General features: G+C 59.7%; 1 protein-coding gene across 1 annotated transcript in view; it reads left to right on the top strand.

Annotated features, from left to right (window-relative positions):
• Window positions 1-24,772, top strand: part of EXD3 (exonuclease 3'-5' domain containing 3) — a 31,514-nt gene that overhangs the window by 1,678 nt on the left and 5,064 nt on the right. Inside the window, exons 3-18 of the mRNA XM_081339533.1 lie at window positions 1,528-1,586; window positions 1,920-2,081; window positions 2,652-2,819; window positions 4,509-4,562; window positions 4,760-4,899; window positions 5,394-5,494; window positions 6,361-6,434; window positions 6,519-6,557; window positions 9,007-9,173; window positions 9,788-9,920; window positions 10,251-10,464; window positions 10,639-10,748; window positions 11,068-11,266; window positions 11,559-12,061; window positions 12,397-12,450; window positions 12,768-12,899. Of these exons, the coding sequence (XP_081195659.1) occupies window positions 1,528-1,586; window positions 1,920-2,081; window positions 2,652-2,819; window positions 4,509-4,562; window positions 4,760-4,899; window positions 5,394-5,494; window positions 6,361-6,434; window positions 6,519-6,557; window positions 9,007-9,173; window positions 9,788-9,920; window positions 10,251-10,464; window positions 10,639-10,748; window positions 11,068-11,266; window positions 11,559-12,061; window positions 12,397-12,450; window positions 12,768-12,899 (2,309 nt within the window). The remainder of the gene's footprint in view (window positions 1-1,527; window positions 1,587-1,919; window positions 2,082-2,651; window positions 2,820-4,508; window positions 4,563-4,759; window positions 4,900-5,393; window positions 5,495-6,360; window positions 6,435-6,518; window positions 6,558-9,006; window positions 9,174-9,787; window positions 9,921-10,250; window positions 10,465-10,638; window positions 10,749-11,067; window positions 11,267-11,558; window positions 12,062-12,396; window positions 12,451-12,767; window positions 12,900-24,772) is intronic.

Below are 24,772 nucleotides of genomic sequence, written 5' to 3'. Positions count from 1 at the left end.
CTGCCAGGTTCCCCCGTCTACTGTGTTTTGCATAAAACAAGCTTTAACAGTGGGCCTTTTGGCAGAAACATTTCTCTTTGGACAATAGCTAGTTTGCGTCCTAAAAGAAATTAGTCCTGTAGAATGTGTGGTGGGTAGGATAGAGATGTCTGGGAGGTGGCAGGGAGTACAGTACAGGGAAGATTGCTTGGAGAAGCCAAGTTCAGTAGAAAAACATTTTTAAGTCTTGAAAGCCCTTGGCGAGGGAGCCTGCTGTGAATATTTCCAAAACTTCCCAGAATATTCTTGCCCAGCTATGGTCTGAGAAGACTGCAGGCTTCCACCAGATGTAAGCGCTCCAAGGAAACTTTGGCTGCCTTCTTGGATTCTCTCTTATGCCCCAGCCCGGTTCGGGGGGGGGGTCGCCTCCGCCTGTCACCCTCTGTCTTTCTGTCCTTCCTGCAACAGGCAGCCCCTGTTTAGCTGTTTCCAAGTCAAACATTGGCTTTGCAGCAGGGGGCGGGGAAGGCTGCAGAGCTTCTTCCTTAAATTAAAGGCCTGGAGCCCCAGGCTGTCAGCCTGCCAAGCTGAAGGCCAGTTCCTCTTCTCCTTTGCAGGCAAGAGTCACTCTCTGCTGGAGCTCCACTGTTCAGATCTCCGGGTGCCCCCAGTGCTGAGCCATCACCACCACGTCCCTCCCCCCCCCATGCACGCTCACAAGCGGGCTTCCTTTCATGCTGTCCTGTAATCCCCCTTTCTTTGATGCCCAATTTTGAGAAGCAGAGACAGCCACCACCACCACCCCCTCTGCATTTTGTCTGTGGACGTCCTGGCTCAGACTGAGCTGCAGCTGCCTGCAAGGGACCATTTGCCCAGTATCTCCCAGGCCACAAAGGCTGGAAACATCAGCTATCCCACCCCAAACTCTGGGGACCAGACCTGGCACCAACCAGCCTTATCCCAGGAGAGTCAGCCTGGGACTGCAGGTTGGGAGGGAGGGTTCTCCTTCTTCCGTCCAGAGGGCTGTCTTTAGGAGAACTGGTAGTTTCACCCTCCCTGGGGTGTCTCGCCAGCCAATGTGCTTGAGCCCGCATTTCCTGCTCCATCACGTGGGAAAAATGGGACACCAACGAGTGTTTCTGGGAAGGAGGATGAAGCAGTCGTGGGTCTCTGCAGAGCAGCACTTCCTGTAAGGGAGGCAGATCAGAGGGCCCAGCCCGGCCTCTTGTTGGCCCCGGGGTTCTCTGGGGGCCTTCCCGGGTGGAGCATCTGGCCAGGGGAGCTGATTGCAACAAGGACACCCCCCCAGGCAAAAATGTTCTGGGTGGGCCATTTAGATGAGTGATGGAAAGGCAAAGACAGTTTCTTGGTTGGTTTTAGGGGAGACCAATGCTCTCAGCAGGGCAGGAGGACTCTCCTTGGCCGAGCCATAAGCAGCACCCAGGGCTGTGTGTGCATGGTGGGAGCCCTGGGCCTCGCGGGTGGAGGGAACAAATCCCACCTTACATTTTGTTTCTCCTTTCCCTGCTTTTCCCTCCCTCCCTCCAGAGCAGGAGACCTTGCTCCAGAAACTTCAGGCTCTCTGGGCAAGGGAAGACATGGAAAAGGTGAGCTCGATAAAGCATCGTACAAAAAGTGGCCAAATTTGCTGCAGTCCCCCCCCTCCGTGAGGATCTCCACCCTCTCCTCTTTCTGAAGAGGAAGCTGTGTGGCCCCCCCTCTTGCTCCCACCTGCCCATGCCCCCTGAGGACCAGCTGGGGGCTGCTTGGTTAACTGCACAGGTGTTCTCCCCCCACCACAAGGGGATTCTGCAGGTCAGCTTGTGCTGTCTCCCTTTCTCCCTCGCTGAGGGGGAGGGGGAGTTGGGTGCCCTGTGTGGGATTTGTGCCCTGTGGACTGGCAGAGCAGGGTCAGCAGAGGTCCTTCTGGGTTTCCCTAGTTCCGGGAAGAAATGCGCCTAGGCTTTGCCAACCTGCACGACCCATTGGCTTGGCTCCTGGATGTGCTGGATTACTTTCGGTACTGGAGAGGGCCATGCTTGCTGACCCACATTGTGCGCGAGCTGCAGGACTGGATAAAGAGCCATGCCAGTGATCAGCCGGTAAGGTGACTGCTGGACTCAGCTTGGGCGTAGGCCTCTGCGCCTTGGCCCTGAATGGAGCTCCGTGGGAGACTGGAGTGCCCTAGGGAGATGCAGAGGCCGTGCCCAGCTGCCCTTCGAATGGACCGTAGTGGAGCGGCTTCTCAAGAGGGGCATCTGGGCTCCTGTTGGGGCTTCTGGGGCCCTGTGTTTCTGCAGACTCTGCTTATGGCCAGATGACGTTCGTTGCCACTTCCCTCAAAGTTTGGCATTTCTTGCGGACTTGGGGAGGGAGGAGGGGTCCCCCGTTTCTCAGTTTCCCCAATTTGCCTGCTGGAAGCCTGGTAGTGTCTAGCAGGGCCCTTACTGGGCTCCTCTTGGCTGGCCTGCCCAAGACACTCAAGAAGCGATCTGTCCCGTGTCCCTGGAGATAGACTGCTTCTGGTGCAGGAGGCTCTCTCCTGCCCCCTAGACGAGACAGGGCAGCAGGCCTGCTCTTTGGAAAAGGCCCTCAAAGCTGGAGGCTCCCAGCCTGGATTGCTCTGGGTCTAGGATTCACAGCATCTCTCTCTCTCTTTCTGCTGCCCTCAGTCTGGCTTAAACCTGAAGAAGATGCAGGCCCGTCTCTTTCCCTTGCTCACCCGGTGCAATGTCAGCCTGATGGAGCCTCTGATCAGCATCTATCAGCTCCACACCGCAGACCGCCAGCCTTTGCTGTACTTGCTTAGCCAGCTCTGCCAGCAGGGGAAGTTCAAAGAGGTGAGATGCCCTCGCTTGGCCACTGGGGGGCAGCATCGCTCTCCGTCTGCGAGCAAGGGGCCCGGGCGCAGGAGGGGCGGGGCTTTCGGGGTGTCTGTGGCTGGCCCACTCCCGCAGGCCCCTTTTGGAAACCAGGTGGGAATCCTGTAGGCAGCCCGCGCCCCTCCGAGTTACCCCCCTAGCCGATCCGAGGGTGTCTGCGCCTGCCCGAATGGGCCTTCCCGGCACCCCCAAAGGAGGCCCTTCTCGGGAAGGAAAGCTGCTCTCCCACCCCCAGCAGAAGCCCCTGTGATGTCACAAAGGACACGGAAGCCCCTGTTGAGCTTTGAACGGCGGGGTCCCACGGCTTAACGTGCCACGATCCTTCATGGGGGGGCGGGATGGCGTCTGCCTCAGGGTGGCATGAATGCTGACCTTTGTCCACTGAGTTATTTTATTTACATTTTTTAAACAGCTCCCAAAGGTAGAATTGAGATCTGTGCCCTTTAAGCGGGAGGGGTCGGGGCAGGCAGGGGTCCTTTGGTGGCTGCCTGGAACAGAGCAGCTCTTCTTCAGAGGGCCGCTCTGGTCCAGTCAGAACCGGCCTCCCTCCTGGCCACGTTGGGCGTCCCGGCCCGGGCAAAGTCTCTCCTGCCGGGAAGGCCTTTCGGATCAGGCGGGTCAAAGGCTTCCTTCCCCCAGAGTTTTCAGCATGGCTCTGCAGGAAATGTTCTTTTCTCCGCAGCCCCACCAGAGGGTGGCAGACGATTGGAGGTTGCCTGTGTGTGTGTGTGTGTGTGTGTGTGTGTGTGTGTGTGTGATTGTCTCTGCATTTGTTGAATTCAGAATAACACAATCCCCAGGGAGGAGGAAGGAAGGGACCGCCGCTCAGGGCTTCTGTTTTGAGGGGTAATTTATCCCTGGATAGCCGGGCTCAGAAAGAAGGGGAGAGCGGCGCTTGGGGGCTTCCAGGTGGGCCCCCCCTGCTCACAGAGGAAAGCAGATGGGCGGCGGTCCAGCATGCCGACACTCCTTACCGGCCGAACTCTCAGCTGCCCTCACTGGTTCCCATTAGATTCCAGAGAGCAACTGATCCCAAGGGGATTATAAAAATAACAGCAAGGGAGCCTCCTCCCTCCCCTCTCGCTCGTTTCCAAAACTGATCAAAATAGAAGCCTGGGAATGGCTTCGGGTCTCCACCCCCCCCCCTTTGGTCCTCTTCAGCTTTCCAGAGGGGGCAAAGTTAGGCTCGTACTAGAGGCTCGGGATAGCTGTAGAGTTGCTCTGCGGTTTAGATGCACTTCTGAAGGAAGGGGCTCCCAAGGGCTTGCTGGGCATCCTGTGGGCCGAGTGAGGCTCCTAGACCAGGCACGTGCAGGAATAGCATCGGTGGGTGGAGTTCTTCATGCCCTCTGAGCTGGGCTGTTTGCTTGCAGATGTTTTGCTGCCCAACTGGGCCCCACCCCCCGGGGGGGAATCACTGGTGCTTGCAGATGTTGGTAACTCTTTGGGGCAAAAGTCACTCGGAGGGAGATGTGCTTCTGAAAGGCGTGTGCTCTGAAGGGGCCCAGAGACTGCGTTTTTCAAGGTGTTCCCGGCCTTTGTCTCTCTCTCTCTCTGTGTATCTGTATTTATATTTCCAAAAACCCTTTCTCCTGACCCTTTGCACTGCTTTATTAACCCTCTTTCCCACCTTTCCTTGTTTCCTAGGCTGCTACTTTAAGTATAAAACTGAAACTTCAACCAGACCTGGAATTTGAGAAGGTAAATTCCATGCAAAATGCAGATGTCCTTGCATCGCCTTCCTGCTTCTCCCTGAAATGCTAGCTGTCTATCTGCAGGGACCGAGAACATTCAGGGTGCTTTGGCCCGGTTGGGTGCTCCTCTGGGGTTTCTTTATACAACCTTTTTGGTTAAAGAGAGTGCCGTGTGTCAATGCGCCTCCCCCATCTGTGCCCTAGGTGTGCGTTCCGTTGCTGCTTCAGGACAAAATAGAACTTGTCGAAGCTTACGTGGAAGGCAGCCCTGAGCTGCAGCGGAGTCTGGTGCGACTCCTGGACTCGTGGTCCGTGCCAGGCTTCCAGGCCAAAAACCTGGCAAGGTGAGGGGAGGCCACCCGGGGAGGACTTCTCTCCTGGGGGAGCAGCATTCCCAGTCCTGCATCAGCTGAGCTCCTGCAGCTGCCAACATTCCCGAAATTCACTCTGCAGAATGAGAAAATGTTATTTCTTCCACGTTGCTTCTATTCTTACTTTACTGTTGCTTATAATTAATGTGAGGGGGAGCCCCACTCGAGCACCAGAGTCCCACCTGCTGAATACTGAAAAGTTCCCCACACAAATGTGCTTCCATGTGAATTTGGTTTCAGAAGAGTGCCCGAATACGTCTTCTGAGCTCCTGATGAATCAGAGCGCGTGTGTGTGTCTGTCTGTCTGTATGCATGGGGGGGGGGGCGGCGGGGTGAAAATATCCTTGGTTAAGTGGCTGGGAGGAATTCTGCCCTTATTCCCTCCCCAGGACCAGGGACACCTGGTGGGAGGCCCAGTGATCTTGCCGGCTGGACTGACTCCCTCCCTCTGTTTGGCTCCCTTTCAGACAGTATCAAGCTCTACCTGGCAAGTGGCCAGAGAAGATCAACTGCAGGGTGATCCACAAAATCGCTTTTCGATTGCTGGACAGATACAGCCTGGGCCCAGGTGGGCACATCCGGCATGTTCCATGGGAGGGAAGCCTTCATCCCGGGGGACGGTTGGGAGCTGGATGAGGGGGAGAGAGAGAGAAGAGAACTGGGTCCCGCAGTCTGAAGGGACCAGAGAGCAGTTTCTGCACAGAGAATGCATGGCCCCACCCTGCACCCTCTTCAGGACTGAGAAACAAATGGTATTTTTCATTTGCTGGACAGATGACCAGCCACGTACGCACTCCCTCCTTCAAATGCACTTTCAAGTATTATCTTTTTAAAAAATGGGGGCTACAAATTGACTTCTGAAAAAAGCTTCAGCCTTTCAGGATTGCCAGGTCTGGTATTACCACCTGCGTTCCATTTGCTTCTTCAGTATTTTTACCATGTTCACTCTGAGTGCTTCTTTAAATGCACCCACTTCAAGCTTAAGCAAGATTCTTCTGACTGCTAAGCTGAGAGGTGAATTCAAGGCTGGTGGTGGTTCAGATTTGCCCCCGCGATGGGCAGGGCCTTGGGCAGGCTTGTAAAGCTTGCTGAAGACGGAGGCCGCTCTGCCTGCCTGCCTGCCTGCCTGGGGTTTGCAAGCACCGCAAGTGCCTGAAGGGCCAACCCTGAGCAGCCTGGCAAGTGGCTGTGGGTCTCCCTGCGAGGTGAGTTGCTGCCAACAGCAGAGGGCAGGCAGGAGCTGCCCTGGAAGGCCGGTCTCCTGCATCGGCCTGGGCGAAGTGCCTGCACACTCTGCCCCTCTCCTGCTGGAATCACACAGGCGCAAACTTACATATTTCCAAGAGGGAATATGTAAGTTTGGCCCCTTTCTCTCCTTCCACTGACCCATCCTTTCTGTCTCTCCCTTCCTCCTCCTCCTCGCCCCCCCCATAGAGCTTTGTCCCCATATTGTCAACCAGCGGCACCTGAGCACTTTGAAATACCTAATCCACAAGAGATTTGTTGAGGTATGTGGGGGGAAGGGGAAGGGTGTTAAAAGGCCATGGAGGTTCCAGTGTCTTCACAGCATTGTTTTGCAATGTCTCTTGCAGAAATCCATGACTCAAGAAAACTGGGCAGATCACATCCAGGTCAGTGAGATTTTGCTCCCAGCCAGTCAGGTCTCTGTGGCTGCTGCCTCAGCCACTGTCCACGAGACCATCCTGTGGCTGGTTTGGTTTGGGTTCAGGCTGGATGCCAAGCGGTTATTGTGGTTTGCCGAGTAGAGCCGGTGTGTCTTGCTCTACAGGGGACAGTTGGAACAAACTGGCTCATTGCAGGGGGTGAATCTGTCTCGGCCCTTCTGTGCTGAAGCAGATGAAACGCCTGGGTTCCAGTCATCAGAAGCATAAGCCACACATTCACTTCCTTGTGAAAAGTCCATCAGAGGCTTCCAGCCTGCCATAAATGCAGATAATGCTTTTTCTCTAATCAGAGAAGTTAATTCATCCATTCCAGCAAGTTCTGTCAACCCTACCGACCGTTCCTTCGCAGCGGGTGGTGTCACCTCTTTTGCCCTCTGGGCACACAGTAATCTCACTGGTGTGGGTTTCTTCGTTGTGGTTGGGGTCCTCTGCGTTAGGCCCAGTTACATTTTGCGGTGTGTTCATCAGAAATTGTCCTGTGGTGTGATTATTCCAAAGTAGCCATGTGAGTGTAGACCTAAAAAGGTTACCTTGGAGGGGAATGGGAGTGGGAAGCATGGAAGGACGCTGCTTTCTCTGGTAGGTGGTAATGATAGATTGAGGGGAATCCTGGTTGCATTGCCAGGCGGTGAATGTCTGCGCGCATTCAGTCCGCCCTCTCAAGCATCCGATCTCCACAACAGAAAGCGTTGGATGGTTTTCAGTAAGGCACCGAAAGAGGGAGGAAATGCCTCTGACAAGCTTTCCATCGGTTAAAGATCTTGCAAACTTATTCTGTGCTGCTTTGGCCTGCAGCCAGGTGGACGCCTCAGATAAGTCTAAGGATGTGTAACCAAGAGCCGGCCACCGCAAAACGGGATTTGGAGAATGCAAGAGCCGAGCCCTCAGCTTATTTGTAGCTCCAGGGGGATGGAGCTGGACTTGGGAGGCATCTGCTTCCCTTCCCCCCCCCACCCAGCCCCCAAAGCACACCCAGCCACCCAGGCGGTGCAGCAGCAGGAGGGAGGGGGCTGTGCTGGGTCTTCCGCCTTGCTTCTGTTAACTAACCAACTAATCCCCTTCCTCAGCCTAAAAGGAGCAGAGCAGGCAGGCTGCCCAGAGCCCCGGCTGCAGACCCCAACTGGTGGGTGGGGGGAACCCCCCACCTGAGAGTGCGGATGTGCCAGGAATCCGAGTTGCCTGGGCACCTTCCCGTTGCTGCCGCCTCTGCCTCCCTCCCAGGGCAACGGGAGGGCGGCCGAGCTGCCAGGCCTCATTCCTGAGATACCTCCAGACACCTGAAGGGGTGGCGCTCCTGCGGGAGTGGGGACAAATGACTCAGTGGCCCCAGGTGAAGAAAAGAGCAGCCAGGGGGTTGCGCACTGCCCCGCCCCGGCCCCAGAGGGCAAGAGGGACTGGGATGGAGCCAAAGGGAAGGAGGAGGCTCTGCCCAGAGAGGAGGGGCGCTTCGCAGGGAAAGGCTGCCCTCCGTGCTGGGCCAGGCAAAGTGAAGCTGTTCTGGAGGTCCCCTCAGCCAGGCTTCTGGCCCCAATGCCAATGCTTGGCATCTTGCCAGTGGTCGCCTTTTGTTTCCACCTTTTAAGCCCTCCAAGTAACTCCTGTGCATTAGCCACATCCTCCTCCTGACGTCCCTCCTTGGAGTGTCTCCTCCCCCCCCTTCATCTTCGCCAGAGGCCGTGGAGGCCATTTGGCTTGTTGGCTTGGAGCCAGCACGCCCCCCTGGATGCCCCCCCCAGCTGGCTCTCCTCCTCCTTCCCGGGTTGCACAAGGGCCTGCTGCCTCAGCAGCTCCGCAGGGAACAGGCCAGGTTCCCACACGTTACCTGTAGCTGGAGAGAGGAATGTGGCCCGGCCGGTGTTTTGCCTCCGGTGCCGAAGCCATAAAACAAAACTGGAGCGGTGGGAAAGGCAGATGCAGGGCTCCAATTTCAGACCTGCCTGCTTCTTGAAAATCCCACACAGAAAGGCAGAAGGAGAGGACCAGCGGGAGAAGAACGAGGAATGTTCCTGGGGAACCCTAACCCTCCCAAAGGAGTCGGGAGTGGTGGTTGGGGGGCCGGGGGGGGGAAGGCGGCTTCAGGAAAATGGTGACATATTTTAAAAGAACAAATACTGCACAGAAAATAATAAATACTGAAACAGCTTTCCGTAAAAGCATAAAGCAAAATGTGTGGCAAGCGGTGGAGAAGATCCTGGCCCTCCCTCCCTCGTGGCTGGGTTGGGTGTCCCCCCCTCCCCCCAATGCCTGTTTAGCCTCCCGGGGACTCGGCCTTTGCCTTCCCTGACCCAGGGTAGCTCTGGGCCTCGCCTGCCGACCAGGCAGGTTTGCTTCCCAAAGGCTCCGTGGGCTGCCTCCCGGCCCCCCAGCATCCCCCTCTCCTCTCTCTGCTTTCCAGGGCATCGTCCGGGAGAACCGGTGGCTGCAAGAGCAGCTGGTGCGACTCCTGACCCGCTACGCTGGCCTGGGGGTTGCTGCCTGGTGGGCCCGGCACTACTGCCTCCACGGGGACAGCTTGCCGCGTGGCGTGGCAGACAGGATGGAAGAGCCGGCCGGCCTGGAGAGGTAGGGAGACAGCGTGGCAGAATCCATGCAGGCTCCCTAGATGCCATGCTAGCAAATCAGAAATGAAGATCTGCCAGGAAGGTGTCTTGCGAAGGGAGGGAGGGAATCGCTGAGTCTGCCTCATTCCTCCACTCTTCCAGCCCCTCGCTGGGGGCTTCTTAGCCTCCGTGTCTCCCAGGCCTGGAACGAGGGGAGCCGAGGAAGCATCCCAAGACGCTTCTTCTGCAGGAAAGGGGGCAAAATGGAGAAGAGCTCCGTCTTCAGATGGGGGCACCAAGTTGCCAAGAAGCCGACTTGCTAGGAAAAATTAGCCTGCTAATTTTCTGCTTGCAGGGTTTTTTTTTCCAAAATGGCAGGCATTTTCAGAAATAGCTTCTTGAGGTGCACTTGGAAGGAGGATGCTGTGTTCCGCCGCCTCCTTAGACCGCAGAGAAACCATCTTTGGTGCCTCCACCTGCAAGGCCAGGGTGCCTCCTGGGCTGCCTCTTATTGCTGCTTGTGGCTGCACACCATTTCTCCCACCATTTTTGCTCCAGGACCTGTTTATGAGTGGAGGGAATGTCTTCCTTCTGTTTTTTTAAAAGAAGCCCCTCCTCCTGCACCCCCCCTCCCAGGGACGATGCTTCAGAGCAGACCCGTTGGGACAGCGCAAAGGAGGGCTGCTACCAGCTCCCCGTGCCAAGAAGAAACATCCTTTTCCTGTCAACCTGGGAAGAGGTGATGGCATGCCAGGAACAGGTGCTCCAGGTGAGGACTTCCCTTCTCTGGCTGTGGGGCTTTTTCCCTGCCTTAGAAGATCCCCTGGATGTTTCCCTAGTTTCACCAAGTCACTTCATCGGGGCTGGTGGCCAAGGATGCCCTTTCCTGACATGCCCAAGCGGGGAGACCCCCTCCCCAACCTCTGGCAAGGGCTGACTTCATGCCAGCCTTGCTTTTCGAGAACTCTGTGGGGCCCCTGTGGCCCTTCCTTCCACAGGGCCCACAGAGGGGAGTCTGGCCGCTGCTGCTCCTCCTCCACATCTCTTGGGGAGCGTCCAGGGCTCACGAGATAATCCGCCTGCTGTCCTTCATCCACAGCCTGGCCAGGTCGTTGGCATCGACCTGGAATGGCGGCCCTCGTTCAGCACCATTGGAGGGAAACCGCGGGTCTCAGTCGTTCAGCTGGCGGTTTGGGGCCACGTCTTCCTCTTGGACATGCTGCAGCTACTCCGGCAGGGGGAACGGGGGCCGCAGGCTGCCCTCTCCGGCTTCTTCCTGACTCTCCTGGCCGACCCAGCCATCTTGAAACTAGGCAAGTGGTGTCTTGTGGGTAAGGTCCCTCCCGGGAGGGCCCCTTAACACAGCCAGCGTTGTATCAGCCGGAGTTAGGCTGCCTCCGCTTTCTGATTGGACTGGGCTTTCCTTCGGGTTCTGCAGCAGCCGAATTCAGAGGCGAACCCAAGCCGGGCTTTGTGTCTCTCTGCAGGCTACGGGATGTCAGGAGACCTGCGTGACCTCATGGCAACCTGTGGCATTTCCAGAGATGTGGACTTGCAACTCTCTGGAATTCTGGACCTCCACCTGATACACCAAAAGGTCAGGAGAGAAAGTGGAATTTCTGGCCCATGGAGAAAAAGTCTGCTTTGTTCCCACAAGGAAAGAACCCCCCCCCCCAGGTCTGAGTGGATCAGGCCCTCTCTGTGCCCACCCTGGGGTGCATCAGGGCAGTCCCGAGCTTTTCAGAAATGCTGTACAGCCCCTGTGGCCTGACCTTCTTTGGGAAAACCTCCCCCACCATTTTTCAGCCTCTCCAAACCTGGAAATACAGCTTCCCAAGACTTGGCCCAAATCCAGGGTTAGGGAGGTGTCCAGACGCTGCCTCCACCTCACCTCTCCTCCCTCCCTCCCTCTCCAGTTGTCCAAGCGCTCCCAGAAGAGCTGCCAGCCACCACTGGACCCCCGGCAGGCGAAGGACAAGGCCTGGGGGAGCAGGCCACCCGAGAAGGGGCTCAGCCTGCTAGTGCAGGAGGTCCTGGGCAGACCCCTCAACAAGGCAGAGCAGCTGTCCAACTGGGAGAAGAGGCCCCTTCGTGAGGCGCAAATCCTTTACGCAGGTCTGGCTCCCTTGCGCCCCTTTGAGCTGGGCAGCCAGACTGAGAGGGCACCTTAGTGGGGTGCAGTGGCAGGGAGGGGACCTTCTAAAGCTGGCCTGCAGAAACCTTCCCCCCCCCCCCCCGGGAGCTCTCCGTGGCTATTGACAGGCAATAACCTGTTCCTGCCTCAGCTTCTCTGCCTCGCATGTTGACGCTGCCCTACCTCGCAGGGCTGTCGTGAGGTTGAGAGATAAGAGAGACGGAAGGCTAAGCCTGGCTTGATAGCAGCTCTGACAGTGGTGCCTTTCTGCAGCCTCTGATGCCTACTGCTTGCTGGAGGTGCATGCAGAGTTGTCGAAGGACCCGGCTGCCTTCGGCCTGAGCTCCGATATGGTGGAGAGGATGAGGAAAGCAGGAGACAGTCCCAAGGCGAGAGCAAGGAAGCCGCCCCGGGAGCAGGAGGGGTGCAAGAGTGAACCCAGAAAAGGGAGGCCTCTGCCGAGCAAGTCGCCCCCTGAGCTCCGTGCTGGTGAATCTGCGGGCCGAGGCCGGGCTTGTCCCCCGACCAGCGATGCTTTGGGCTCGTGGAGACCCGACACGGCAAAGTCCCCCCTTTGGCGAGATGGGGCCCCTTTCTCCCTGCAGAGGCCAGCGTCCGTCCTGGAAGATGCCCCCAGAGCTTCGGTTGGCGTCCTGGTGCGAGACTTCCGCGTGGTCTGCGACAACATGCTGCAGGGCCTGGGGCGATCCCTGCGCTGCCTCGGGGTGGACGTCCGGATCCTGGGGAACGATGACGAGCACCGGAGGGCAGCCGAGGTTGGGGTTCTGTTTCTGGCCCCAAGGGGGGCGGGGTGGGCCCTACCTTGAGGACTCCTCATCCGTCCAAGGGAGGGCAGAGGCCCTGGGGCTGATCGCCGAGATGAGCTTGGTTCAAACCCGGCCCCCTCAGCCATTCTGTGCCCTTCTCCTTCCCGGAAGGATCTCTCGGGAAGGATGCCCTGTTTCCACGGAGACCAGGCAGTTGGCCTTCCTAGCGCTACCACAAGGCCGGTGTCTTTGAGCCAATGGCTGTGGTCTCACGTGGAGGAAGGGCTCCCCCAGAAGTGAAGGGTTGCCCAAAGTAAGTCTGGCTTTTGTTGATTCCTCTCCAGATTGCCAGGGAAGAGAATCGAGTGGTTTTAACCTCTGGCCTTCCATTTCATTTGGTGAGTGTGCAGAGGGGCGAGAGGACAGTGGGTTCCTGAGCTCCTCCGTCCCCCAGTAAGGCCTGGCAAAGAGCCGCCCCCACCCCCCGGCCTCTGCGGTGGAAGGTCACCGTGGACTTCTCTCCTGTGGCTCCGGGATTTTCACGGTGTGGAAGTTGGGGGTTGTCTCTTCCTCTTTTGCGATCAGGCTGCATTCCAGCCAGGAGCGTCCAGGCCGCCCTGCAATTCCTCTCCACCAGCTCTTCTCTGTGGCACTGGGATCTCCAGGCCTCCGGGAACCCCCCTTCCCAACAAGGCCCTCCCTCGTTTTCCCACAGCTGCGGTCCCAAGTAGGGGAAGGCCGGTGTTTCTCGGTCAGCTGCTCGGAGAAGGTCAGGGACCAAGCCCTGCAGGTCCTGAAGCACTTCAACGTCCGGGTGGCCTTGGCCGATATTTTCAGCCGCTGCCAGGTAAGATGGCCAGAGCCCCCCTGCCTCTCCCTCCGGCTTGCAGCTTTCCTCCTCCTCCTCCTCCTCCTCGAACTTGTGGGAGGGAGGCTGAGTGCTGGGCAGACGAGGGGCAGGAGCCCCTCTGCTGGGAGGGTCTGCTGGGAGGAGGGCAGTTCAGCCCCACAGAAAAGGAATGGCTTAGGAGCAACTGTGGGGAGGCCCACTTTTTGCTTGCAAAGCCGTTTCCTCTTCCGGGAACTCCTTTCTCAGCCTTGTTCGGCCTGTGGAGGACGTGGACTGCCATCTCCCTGGCCCTGCCCCCCTTCCGGTCTCTTTCCTCCTCGTGGCTTGCAGGGGAGGGGAACGTTCACTCACGGGGCAGGCCAGGGGGTCTGCGGTGCCCTGTCCATGGGAGCCCTTCAGCGTGGCTGCGAATGGGCCTCAGCCTCCGGGCTCCTTAGTTGCGCCCGTCCCCTTGTGGGATCCTGTGCCCTACAAAGGCCGCATTTCCACCCTGTCTTTCCGCGGGGGGGGGAAGGGGGCTCAAAGTAGGGAGGGGCCCGTCTGCCCTTCTTACCTGCAGCGGTCCTAAAGCCTCTCTCCCACCCATGGGCTGGGGCAGGAGCTCGTGGAGGGACTGGGGAGGCCGTCCCCTTACGTAGGGACCCTGCGGAAGGTAGGCAGGAGCCAGCACCTGTCCGCCTTGGATGTGGGGTGCAGTGGGGACTTGTTCAGCCCCAGAGAGCAGCTCTGGGGGGGCGGGGGGGCTTCCTCAGGCGGGCTCCTTTCCAAAGCAGCCTTTCTGCTGCGTTTCCCCTCCGCATTCCACGCAGGAGCCTCCTGAACGAAGAGGGAGAAAGAGCGGGGGGGGGAGTTGGACCCTGGCCGGGATCTCACCAGCGGTAGCTGCCTTGCGGAGCGCTGCTGCTTGGTTCCCACAGACGGTCTGTTCTCCTGCCAAGATGTCAGTATCTTCAGAAATCCAGCAGAGCATGAAGGTCACCACTAGGGAAGAAGGACACCCCCCACCCCGCCTTCTGCTTTTCCCTAAGGAGCTCTGGGCTGCCCCCCTCAGAAGCCAGGGGGGCAGGCCCAAATACACGCCTTTCCTCATCCTGCTCCGAATTGCCTCCCTGGCTTCCCTCTGGCCTGCTTCTTTCCTTACCTGAGGCCGGTCTGCAGATAGTCGGGGAGTCAAAGGTCCAGGTGGGGAAGGCTCCCCTTTGGGATGGAGCCCGGTGGTTTAAAGCGAGCCAGATCCGAGGGGACGTTATTCTCTCCGGACAGCCCCCCCCCGGTCTCCATCTTCCTCGGAGGATGCAGTTGCTGAGCAGGAAGGAAGGTGGCTCCCCCATCCCTGGGAACACGGCAGGATCTTCCCCGCCGTGGATCCTTCCCCTCCCCCAGTGGGAAACGGCCTTGCAGAGTTCCCAGGCTGGGAAGGGCGGCTGACAGGTTCTCCTCCCCCCTGGCTGGTTATCTGAGGTCGTGGACTCAAATGCTTGCTTGCTGGCTCAGACAAGGGGGCTTGCTTGAGTTGGAAGGCCTTTCCCCTGGAGGAGAACGGCCAGGGCCTTGCGGAGAGGGAGCAGGTGCCATTTCCAGGCACCCCTTCTCTGGGGGTGGTTCAGTCGAGCGCCAGTGGGGCTGGGGGCTCGAATCTCAGCGTGATGTGGAGCTTTGCCTTTTCTTTGGGGGTCACCGAAGCAGCCTTTCCCCCAGTTGGGCCTTATGGGTCTGCCTGCCCTGAGAGGTCCCTTCTTGGCACCCAGGCGTACCTTGCGGGCCCCTCGTGCCCAGGAATCGCGCTCTCCCGGCGGGGCAGACTTGCGGGGCAGCCATTCCTTTTCACAGGGGTGTTTTTGAAAGGGGTCTCCCCAACTGTGGGGTCTCCTTCCCAGCAGCAAGATCTGCATGGCAGCCCCTGGCGCTGTCCGCCCTCCGGGAGATTTGGGGGGGCCTCGGGGCAGAGAACTGGGGAAGCCCACCCTGGAGGCCCTGGCCCCTCTTCCGGGCTCTCCCTGTGGGACTGGAGGGCAGGCGGCAGGACAGAGCGCAGCCGAGCCCGGCCTTTCCCTGAAGGGAGGGAGGTTGGCAGGGCCCGGGCCAGGCGGCCCTTTTGCAGATGCCATGGCGGCCATTTTAATGTGCTGCTGCTGACTTGCTGCCCCCGGGCAGATCTTCGGGTGCGGATTGCCTTTGCACGAGCCCTGCTGGCCTTCGAAGGCAGTGGAGGGGCCTCCTTCCCTGCCCAGTGGGCCAGCCAGAGCCTCTTCATATTTCCCCCAGATTCCTTGCAATCCTTATTTTTCACAGTCTGGGCTTCCCTTCTCTCGCCAGTTTCCCAGGAGGGCTGTTGGAGGGCGAGGATTTCTCACGATAGTAGAGCGACTGGAGCCTGCCGTGCTCACGGGCCCCACAGTGGGGCTGCTGGCGCTCGGCACTCAGCTGCGTGGATAGCCGGGGTGGGGCAGCGTCCCCAGACCGGCTTGCTGAGGCAAAGGTGCCTTTCCTGCTGGCCCTGCTCAAGGCTGCCTGTTTAGAGCCCGCAGGGAGGACGGCCGGGGCTGGGGGTGGCGAGTCAGGCGCTGAGTCGCAGGCAGTGGGGTTGGGGGAGTCAGGAGCTTCCGTGCACCTGCCAGGTGAAGGTGGCAGCAAGTCAGCCCTCTGGCTCACCTCAAAGGAGTACTGGGGAGGTGGGCTCAGTGGCCCTTCTGGGGACCATGATGCTGAGCGCCGCCTTCCCTGAACGGATCACGTGCTGAGCTTCCAAGGCCCGTCCCTGCTCCATGATCTGTTTGTGCGCGGGAGAGTTCTCACGCTAAAAATACCCTGTCAGTGATAAGAGAAAGCTTGGGGAGGCCATGGAACTGTCCCTGCACTAGGAGGAAAATGCTGCTGTGCTGCTGCTAAAAATATGTGGGTTTCTCAGACATGGGAAAAGAGATTGGGGCGCCAGTTCTGAACCCTCATCCTGCGTGTAAAGTTGCAGCCCTTCCCCAAAGTCAGGCAAAACCATGCTGGGGGCATTACGGGCATTTTGCTGCCGGTTGCTTCTCTTCCACCAATGCTTGGCAAGGAGGCTTCAGCAGTTACACGCCTGGACTGCTGGCCAATCAGAATGCTCCCGAAGCCCCCACGGGACTTCCTAGAATGGCTGGGAACGCCCCAGACCCTACCCTGGGCACCCCCTGCAAGCTCTCTTTCTCCTCTCCGGCATCCAAAAGGGAGGCTCCGCTCCCAAGGCAGGTGCTGCAGGGGGAGGTCGGTCGGCCTTTTGGCCTCAGCTGGGAATCTGTGGCAAGCCCTGCTCATCGGCACAGAAGGCCATCCCCCTTTGGTGACCGGCAACCAGGGCTCAAGCTGTGGGGCTAGGAGCCGGTCTCTTATAAGCGAAGCAGAGCCCCATTCCAGTGTATGTGTGTGTGTGGGGGGGGGTCAGTGGCACCTGATGGGCATCCCATTTCCTCTTCCTGCTACTCTGCCTCTGGGTGGGTGCAGGTCAAGGGGAGCGGGCAGGCACTGCTTTACAACTGGGCCTTCCTCATCCATCCTTGCTGCCGGCCTCTGGGCGGGTGGGTGCTGTGGGTCAGATTAACCTCTTGGTCTCTTCCTGACCTAATCAAATCTTATCTCTTAGTTGGAAGGATTAACTGGCCATTGGGAAATGCCGAAGATGGGTGGGGGGAACAGACACACAACTGACGACACTGTAATCTCTCTCTAATAGAAAACCCCAGTTGGGGGCCCGCTGCCCTAGTAGCCCTTTCAGAACCTTGGGAAGACCCGGCTGGAGAGGTGGGCTCCCCGGAGGACGGGGCCTAGCCTTGGGAGAGCCATGAGCCTGCAGCCGATGGCCGTAGCCCACAACCCGCTTTGAGGTGCCCAGGGACCAAGGCGGCCCTACGATTTTCTTAGCGCATTGCGCCTCCTGCCCAGGGCCCAAGCACAGGCTGCCTCGGACCCTCTTTCCTGGAGGGGTTCCTGCTGGGCCTCCCCAAATCCATCATGTCCCCAGCGCTGCCCCTCCCTTTCCTTTCTGGGGCCCAGGGTTGCCAGGGCTGTGTCCTCTGTCCCCTCCACTGAGCTGGGAGGCCAAGGGCAACTATTTCCAGTTTCCTCCCCTTGAACTTGAGTTCAGGAGTCATCCTCAGCTAAGAGGGGTGACGGGGGGAGGGCGTGCTCCTGTGCAGCGTGAAGGATATAAAAGGAACGGAAAATTGCTCCCAATCCGGAAGCCTGGCCTTCTCTGAAATGTTCTCACAGAACTGCCTCTCTCTTTAGCTAGAGTCTCGGGAGAGCAGGGTGCTCTGGGAATGCGCCCGGGGGCTTCCCAGGGCCCCCGTGGAGCAGCCTGGGGTCCGATCCAGCTTGCCCCACTTCCACGAACCCCAGTGAATAGGGAAGGGGCCTCCGCGTTCAGAGTGGGTCTGTCTCTGGGTGTGTGTGTGTCGTGCCCTCTCACTGTTTGGGGCAAGCGAGGTAGCTGCGTGGGCAGGACCCTGCCTGCCTGCCAGGTGCATCCCTCGTAGATGGACAGCTGCTGTACCAGGCACGCCTGGCTCTTGGAGGACAGAGGGCTTGGCCGATTGGGCAAATGCCCAGGCATGAGGTCCAGTCAGTGGGCTTCAATGGGGGAAGAAAGACTACAGGGCCCAGAGGCTTGACCAGAGGTTGGTGGGCTGGGCTATACGGGGAGTCCCAGTCCATCCCGGCAGGCACTCTCCACCCGTTGCTGCATCGCTGTGACGGGGGAATCTGGTGCGGATGCAGCCAGCGAGGCAGAGGCCCGGACCCTCCGTCAGGAACGCTGCCCCAGAGGAGCCTGGCAAAGGGCTTCCCCTGAAAGGAGGAACCATTGACTGGCACCACAAAATGGCTATTTTTAAGCCTCCCCCTCCCCCCCCCCCAGCTTTCACTTGTTCTGATCAGCTCTGCCCCTTCCAAAATTAGCCCCTTGCTGGGGAAACCTGTGTGTGGCCGGGCACAAGGCTGCTGCTTCTGAGTCCGCCCTGCAAGGTCATTCTGGGCTGGCCTCCTCCCAGCCGGGCCAGCCCTGTCAGTGTTGGGTTTAGGTCAGCCTGGAGGAATGGCGGGTGGGGGAAGGGTGGGCTACGGATCTTCGAAGAGATGCCATCTGTGGAAAGTCCCCGCTAGGTGGGAAATCCACGGCTGGAGGCAAAACCTGCTCTCCCTCCCAGCTTTGTGCTTGGGGCAAATGCAGTCTGGGGGTGGGAGGGTGGGCTAGAGTTGGGGTTGGGGGGAGAAGACTTCCTCCCCTCTGCTGCCAGCCAGCCAGCCTGCCTCCCTCCCTCCCTTTTCAAAAGGCCCTCCCTCCCTTGGGCTTCCCAGGCCTTTGTCTGCTAGCAAGGCCCACAGAAGCCAGCAGCCCTCCCCCCTTCATTCCCACACTCGTAATTGCTGGGTCACAAGGGGCCCAAAGTGGTGGGACAGAGCAGCAGGCAGAGGGTGTTTTGAGGGGGGGGGCAGTTGCTTCATTTCTTTCCAAGCTTCTTCCAGGACGGTTCCTGCACTGCCCCAGTTTCTCCTTGGCTGTCCCCAAAGACCCAGCTGCCCAGAGTGTCCTCCCCATACTTTGGGGTGGAAAGGCAGCCCTTGGAGTCTGAATTGGGGAAAGGGGGGTTTGGAATTTAGAGGCAGTTTTGTCAAAGTGCTTTTGAAAACTTCTGGTGCTGGAAGGCTTCATCTTAAAAGGGGCTTCTCCCCTCTTTCTTGCCCTTCTACATGTTGGGGGCCCCTGGAGGAGCTCTCCAAGCCCCCTCCTTCCCCGGCCTGCCACCCTATTTCCCCACCCGGATTTCTGTAATTTCGGCATTGCCCAGGGGTCCCAGCCTGGCAACAGGAGGCCTTTGCGACCCGCCCCCTTCCTGTGGCCATAGGGGGTCTTGCTCTGCCAGGCCCTTGCTTGCATGGAGAGGAGACCCGCCCCTTGCACCTCCAGGCCCCTCTGCGTAGCCGGGAGGAGGTTGGAGGCAAACAGATTCTGCCCAAGGGAGCCCCTCCCTCTGGCAGCAGAAGTCTGGGAAGGTGTCCTCAGGTTGCCTCCTGCAGCGGTGGTGGTGGAGGAGGAGGGATTCCCACGCCTCCTCACAGGGAGCATCCCAGGGCCAAGCTTCTCACGGCAGCCCTGGCACTTTGCATACACGGAACAGCATGGCCTGTTTCCCAGGCTTCTCTGCAGGCTTTCCCGCCGGAGCTCCTGGCGATCAGGAAGCGCACCTTGCCCCCCCCCTTTGATAAGCCCAAGATTAACCTCTTTGCAGGACAGCTGATTTGCAGCGTCTCGACCGCAGTACAACCGCTTCCCCTCCTCATCCTCGCTCACTGGAGATGGGAGATGGGGGCAGGGGGGCAGCCGTGGGGATGCTCAGTGGGGCAGTGAGGGCAGGGGTGCACTCCTTCCTTGTGCCCATGCCCCCTTAGGTTCGGGGGGGTCAAGGACCCCCAAGCAGCTCACATTCTTCCTTGGCCAGTGTTGCCGCCAGCTCAGCGACTGTTGCACTCCGTAGAAGCAGCCACCAAGGTCTTCCTTTGTGCGACTGCCTTGTGTGGAGCGCCAGTCCGTTGGGCGTTTTCCAGAGGGGAAGGGGCGCCCATGCGAGTGGTCGGGCCCCAAACCCTCCGCAGGCAGGCGGGGACTTCCTCTCCCAGCGCCTTTCTTACAGCTGAGGTGACGTCAGTCCCTCCGGAAGCAGCTGGGGCAGTCAGAGAATCCTACGCCTCCTCTTCCTCAGCGTGTTTTCTGAATGGTGCCTGTGAAGAGAGAAAGTCTCCTCTCTTTCCAACCGAGGGCATGGAGCTGCTCCAACAAAGCACCCCTCCTCCCCGGAGGCAGAATCGGGGCCATTGAGGCGCAGCGAGCCCTTGGCCAGACCAGGGGGGGCTGCGATGGTGTGATTTAACTGAACTGCCCCTAATGTTCCCTTTGCTGTTTGCACCTGGGGTTTTAGACATTGGGCTGAAGGCAGGCAAGGCAAGAAAGAGGCAACCTCTGGCTTGGGCTGCACTCCCCCGCCACCCTTTCTCTCCACACGCAGAGGGGATGCCCATTCAACCCCCAGCAGCAGTGTCTCGGGTCTGTGTGTGGGGCCAGGCTCACTCCCTCGGGCTCCTACGAATTCCAGCCCTTTTCTGCTCCCTTTGCAACAAAAGCCGCAGTGCCCAATGCTTTTCATCCTTCCGACACGGTCCCTCCTCCCCCCCCCCCCCGCCAAACAGAGCTGCAAGGCTGTGGGGGGGAAGCCGCCCCTCCTCCTCAGGGCCGCCTCCTCTTCCTCCCTGCTGCTGCTCAAAGCTGCCCGCCCTTCCCCCACTTTCCCCCACTACTTAGCAAGTCGACAGGTTCTCACACTCTGCTCCCTGGGGGCCCGTCTGGTCGAAGGCATGTCCGCCCGACCCAGGCGCTTCCTCTCTCTCCCCCCACTTCCCTGGCCAGGGAAACCACCCTTCCCACCCCCCACCCCCCCCAGGCGGGTACAGGCATCCTCCTCACTGGACTGCATCGCCAGAGGCAGGGAACCTCCCAGGAATGAGAGGGACTGGCAGGCCAGGCAGAGTGGGGTGGAGGAAGGGAAGGGCACTCTCAGAGCAGGCAGAGGGGCGTCTGTGGGGAGGAGGGGCTGGGCCCCTCAGTCATGGCAAGAGTCACCAGGCCTACAGGAGTCACAAGGGGGGAGTCTCCCTTTTTGCCCTTTTTCCCTCCCTCACCATGGGTCCACCACCACAAAGCCCCCTGCCCTCGGCCCCAGCGACCTTTGTGCTCCTGGGGCCGCCTGGCCCTCTTCCCAGGGTTGACGGCCCAATTCTTGGGTCGCCCTCATGTCGTCCAACTGTTTGCTGAACAGTTTAACTTAAAGGGATTAATTTGTGAGGGGAGGCAGGGGTGGGGTTCTCTTCGCTCTGCCTCTTTTCTCTCTCTGGGGAGGCTGAAGCTCTCCCTGCTTTGGGGGACAGCTCCCGCCCCCTGGCTGTGGGGTTTCTTCTCACCCACGGACCATCTGGTTCTTCCCGAAAGGCTCTGAAGTCCCCTGACCTTCCTCTGGACTAGGAACCGCAGAACTGCGGGGCGTTTGCTAGTGCTGTGAATCGGGCCCTGGAGAAGCTTGAGCAGCTGCTGGCTTTTGTCTCTGGTAGTTCGGAACTCTGCAAAGCCAGTTGCAACTTCCCCACCTGGCCGGAAGGTCCGGTCTTGGTTCTATGGTTGGCTGGGAGTTCCCAGTCCTGCCGTCAAAACAGGAGATGCACCCCCAGGCAGCACCCCCCCCCCGCCGGTCTCCTTATCGAAGCCACCTGCCTCTTGCAAAAGGCAGGGCCCACCCCCGTCAGGTCCCGCCTGGCAGCAAGCAGCCCTGCTGGGAACAGCCTTTGTTGGTGTCCCCATGGGCTCTCGCTCACTCGGGTGTGAAAACAAGTGTGCCCGTTTGCTTCTCCCAAAGGTTGGGGTGTCTCAGCACAGGCAACAGCCGAGAAGCCGTGGCAGTGAGGAAGCCCGTCCTTCCCTCCCCGGCTCACACGTGCCGGCCCAGCGCCCTTGGGGGAGGGGGCGTCAAGGCGCTATTGTTGCTTCCGGTTTGCTGCTGAACAAGTGCCGGGGGTGGATCAGCGGTGTCCAGCCACAGCGTAGAAGGAATCCCAAAAGTTGTCATGGAGGGGAGGGGAGGTGTGTTGTTCTTAGGGGCTTCAAAAGAGGCTTCCAGATCTGCAGCAGGAACTGCTGGCTCCCTCTTTGGTCCTTGAGGGGAGGGCCAGGACTTGTGCTGCTGCGGGGAAGGGGGTGGGGCTCCTCTCTGCAGTCCCTCCTTGCCGCCCTCATCTGTTGGTTTCAATCCTCTTGCCAAGGATGGGGGTGTCTTTGGGGGGGCAGAAGATTGGCGTGGGAACGTAACATTCTGTAAATGACGTTGAGTTTGTTTCCTTGCGATGTTGGTATCTGTCGCCTTGCCTCACCCTCCACTGGTTGGTGCTGGGAACAACAAGCTGACGAGGTAGGCCGGGCTGAGTGTGACGGCTTGTCCCAAAGCCTCCCAGGCTGCGTCTGGGACCTTCCCTTGCCACCACTCTGCACTGCAAGGGCAGCGGTAAAGGAACGGAGGAGATGGGGCCGCCGTTGCTGTGCAGGGGAAGGGAGAGGAGCCAAAGGCAGGGAGTGCCAAGGCTGAGCCCGCCTCCCCTCCGCTTTCCCTGGGAAAGAAGGGGTCTGCAGCAGGCCCGGCCCAGCCGAGAGCAGCTGGGAACATCTGGGCTCTGCCCTTGCCAGGGGAGTGGGGCGGCCTTCTCAGCGTGACCCGCGTTTAGCTCCTCGGACGGCTCTGCCTCCACACGGCGATTTCGCCTTCTGAAAAAAGGCTGGGCTGTTTGGGGGGGGGGAGCCAGGAAGCTCCGCCGCAGGGTTGCTGCAGGTTTCTTGAATTTGGGGCAACCATCCAGACTGAAGCAGCCTTGCAGGAACGGCCGTCTTGCTCCTGCCTTTTGTCCCATTCCTCTGTCTGCGGACAAGCCTTTGGGGTGCAGACTTTCCAGGAGGGACCGTGTGGCCGGAGGCAGCCCCGTCCTGTTCGCCTCCTTGCCTCTCCCCAGGCCTCTTGGCTGCTGCCCCTGCCCTCCTGGGTGCTGGCACCCACCCGGGGAGACCCATTTACTGACACAGCAGCCCCCCCCTTCTCAGGGCCCGGTTGCATCCTGATTCTCTGGCAGTTTTAACAGACTCGTGTCCGATCCCCCTCTTCCCTCCTCTGCTCCCGGCTTGTTCCACCTTGTGCGCAAGGAACTGGTTTTTCTCCTTCTCCGGGGCCTTTGTTTCCGCTCGATCAGTTACGTTGCTTCTGGGCCTCGCTCGCATTTCCGTTCTCACGCTTTGCAGAGGGCGTCCTGGTGTCCGCTTCCCCACTTTCTGGCGGGTGGGAGAGGACGGGCACAAGCAGCCCTCGCTCCGGTCACTCTCTCCGGTCAGCTTGCCTAGGTCGGAGGAGAAGGGACAGAATTGGCAGGCGAGCCAAGAAGGGCCTCCTCGATGGGGCAGACTCTGGGGATGGAAGAGACAGCAGTCGGTTCACGGGCTCTTTCCTGCGGAGGTTTCAGAGGGCCTCCAGCCTCAGATGCAATCTACCTCTGAATGCAAGCTGCTCAGCAGCAGCGGCGGCGAGAGTGGGTCTGGCTTTCTTGCTCCGGGTGCTGGAGGGGGCTTCTGGAAGGCTGGGCAGGCAGGGCTATGCAATGTGGGGGCCCACATCCTGACCCGGCCCCCCAGGCAACCCCCCCTGGATTCAGCTGGCAGTGCAGCCTCCAGATCGGCAGGTGTGGGCCAGACTGGCGAGGAGGCAAGCCCCGCAGGGCTGCAGTGGGTGATTTTCCTCTCCTCCCGGAGGGGGCACACGGTGCTCACATGCTCTGGCTGGGGTCTGCTGCCTTGGCCCCTCAGCCCTGCTATTCTTTGACTGGTGGCTCCTGTTCCAGGTGGGCCCGAGTAGTTAGTCAAAGCCTCTCTGGATTTGGGCACTGGCTTTGCTTTCCCCACACCCCTGTGAGGCTGGCCTTTGGGACCCCCACAGCAGCCCTTCCCACGCGCCCCTTGACTCCCTTAGCCCCCCTGGCAGCCACACATTCTGCTCCACAGCTGCAGAGATGGGGCCACGTCAGTGCCTCCTGGGGTGTGTGTGTGTGTGTATGTGTGTGTGTGTGATTTGCCCAGTCCCTTTTGCCAGGGCAGGGGCAGGGGCCGGGGGGGGGGGGGCTTGTTTAAGGAATCAGAGCTGAGGTTGGGAAATCCCCACTGCCAGCCACCAGGGCAGGGAGGTTTGGCTGCTGGTGGTGTCTGAGCACATGAGGCAACTCCCAGCAATGCGTGACTAACGGGCACAGGGGAAGAGGCTGCTCCCTGCTCCGGGGAGCCCGGCCCAAGCCGCCTGGTGCCACAGCCTTCCTCCCCCCCCTCCCCATCCCCATTGGGGAAGACCAGCTGCAACCAGCAGATCCCTTTGGCTGTCTTCACCCTTCCTGCGGTGTGTGCGTGAAAAAAAACACCAGTGCTGTGCACAGCTCCTTCCCAGCCCCCGCCCCCTCTGCAGAGCAGCACAAGGAGGCAGCAAAGGGGCAGACCTTGTCACGGGGATCTCTCCTCCTCCTCCTCCTCCCCTACCCAGCCCCCTAGGAACAGCTGTGTCCAGCCGGAAGGCCCCTTTTGCTGGACTAAGAGCCCTGCCCTGCCCTGCCCTGCCTTGCTTGGAGGCAGGGCCCAAAGGAGCAGGAAGGCTGGAAGCAGCTGCTGTGCCCTCGCTCAGGTGAGCACCCCCGGGGAGGAGAAAGCACTGGGCAGCTGTTTCCACATTTGGGCAAACCTTGCCAGCTCAGCCTGAATCACTGCCCAAGCCCAGACGGGCCCTCGCTGCCTCCTGCGCAGTGGGACTTGGCTGGCACCCTCCTGCAGCAGCCTTTCAGAGGCTCCCGAGTCAGGACGGAGCCCGGTTCCCATGGCCTCGCCTGCCAGGCCAGCAGGGGGGAGGAGAGGAGGGAGCAGCCCCAGGGCCAAGGCTGGTGGGCCTTGGGGAGAACCGGAAGGAAGCCTGGCATCCTGATAGTTGCCAGGAGGACTTTGGTCACCTTTCCTGGAACTGTCTCGCACGAGCCCCTTTCCTTGCCTCGCTTTGCCCTTTCTTTCAGGGAACCAGTCCTGACTCTGGGCAACCATTTTCAGACCTTTACGGATCCCTGGCTGGGTTGGTCCTGCTCTGGCTTACAAGGAGCGGCTGAGATTCTGCCAGCTTTCCCAGAGCCCCCATGCGGAAGGGAGCACTCGCCGTGCCCCATTTCGGGGAAGTGCCAGCCCAGGAGCTGCCCAGGCTGGATGTGCAGCCAGGATCAATAGGGCCTGTGGGTCC

This window comes from Vipera berus (assembly GCF_964194415.1).
Source record: "Vipera berus genome assembly, chromosome: 15".
NCBI lineage: Eukaryota > Metazoa > Chordata > Lepidosauria > Squamata > Viperidae > Vipera > Vipera berus.
This window is presented reverse-complemented; position numbering and strand designations above follow the sequence as displayed.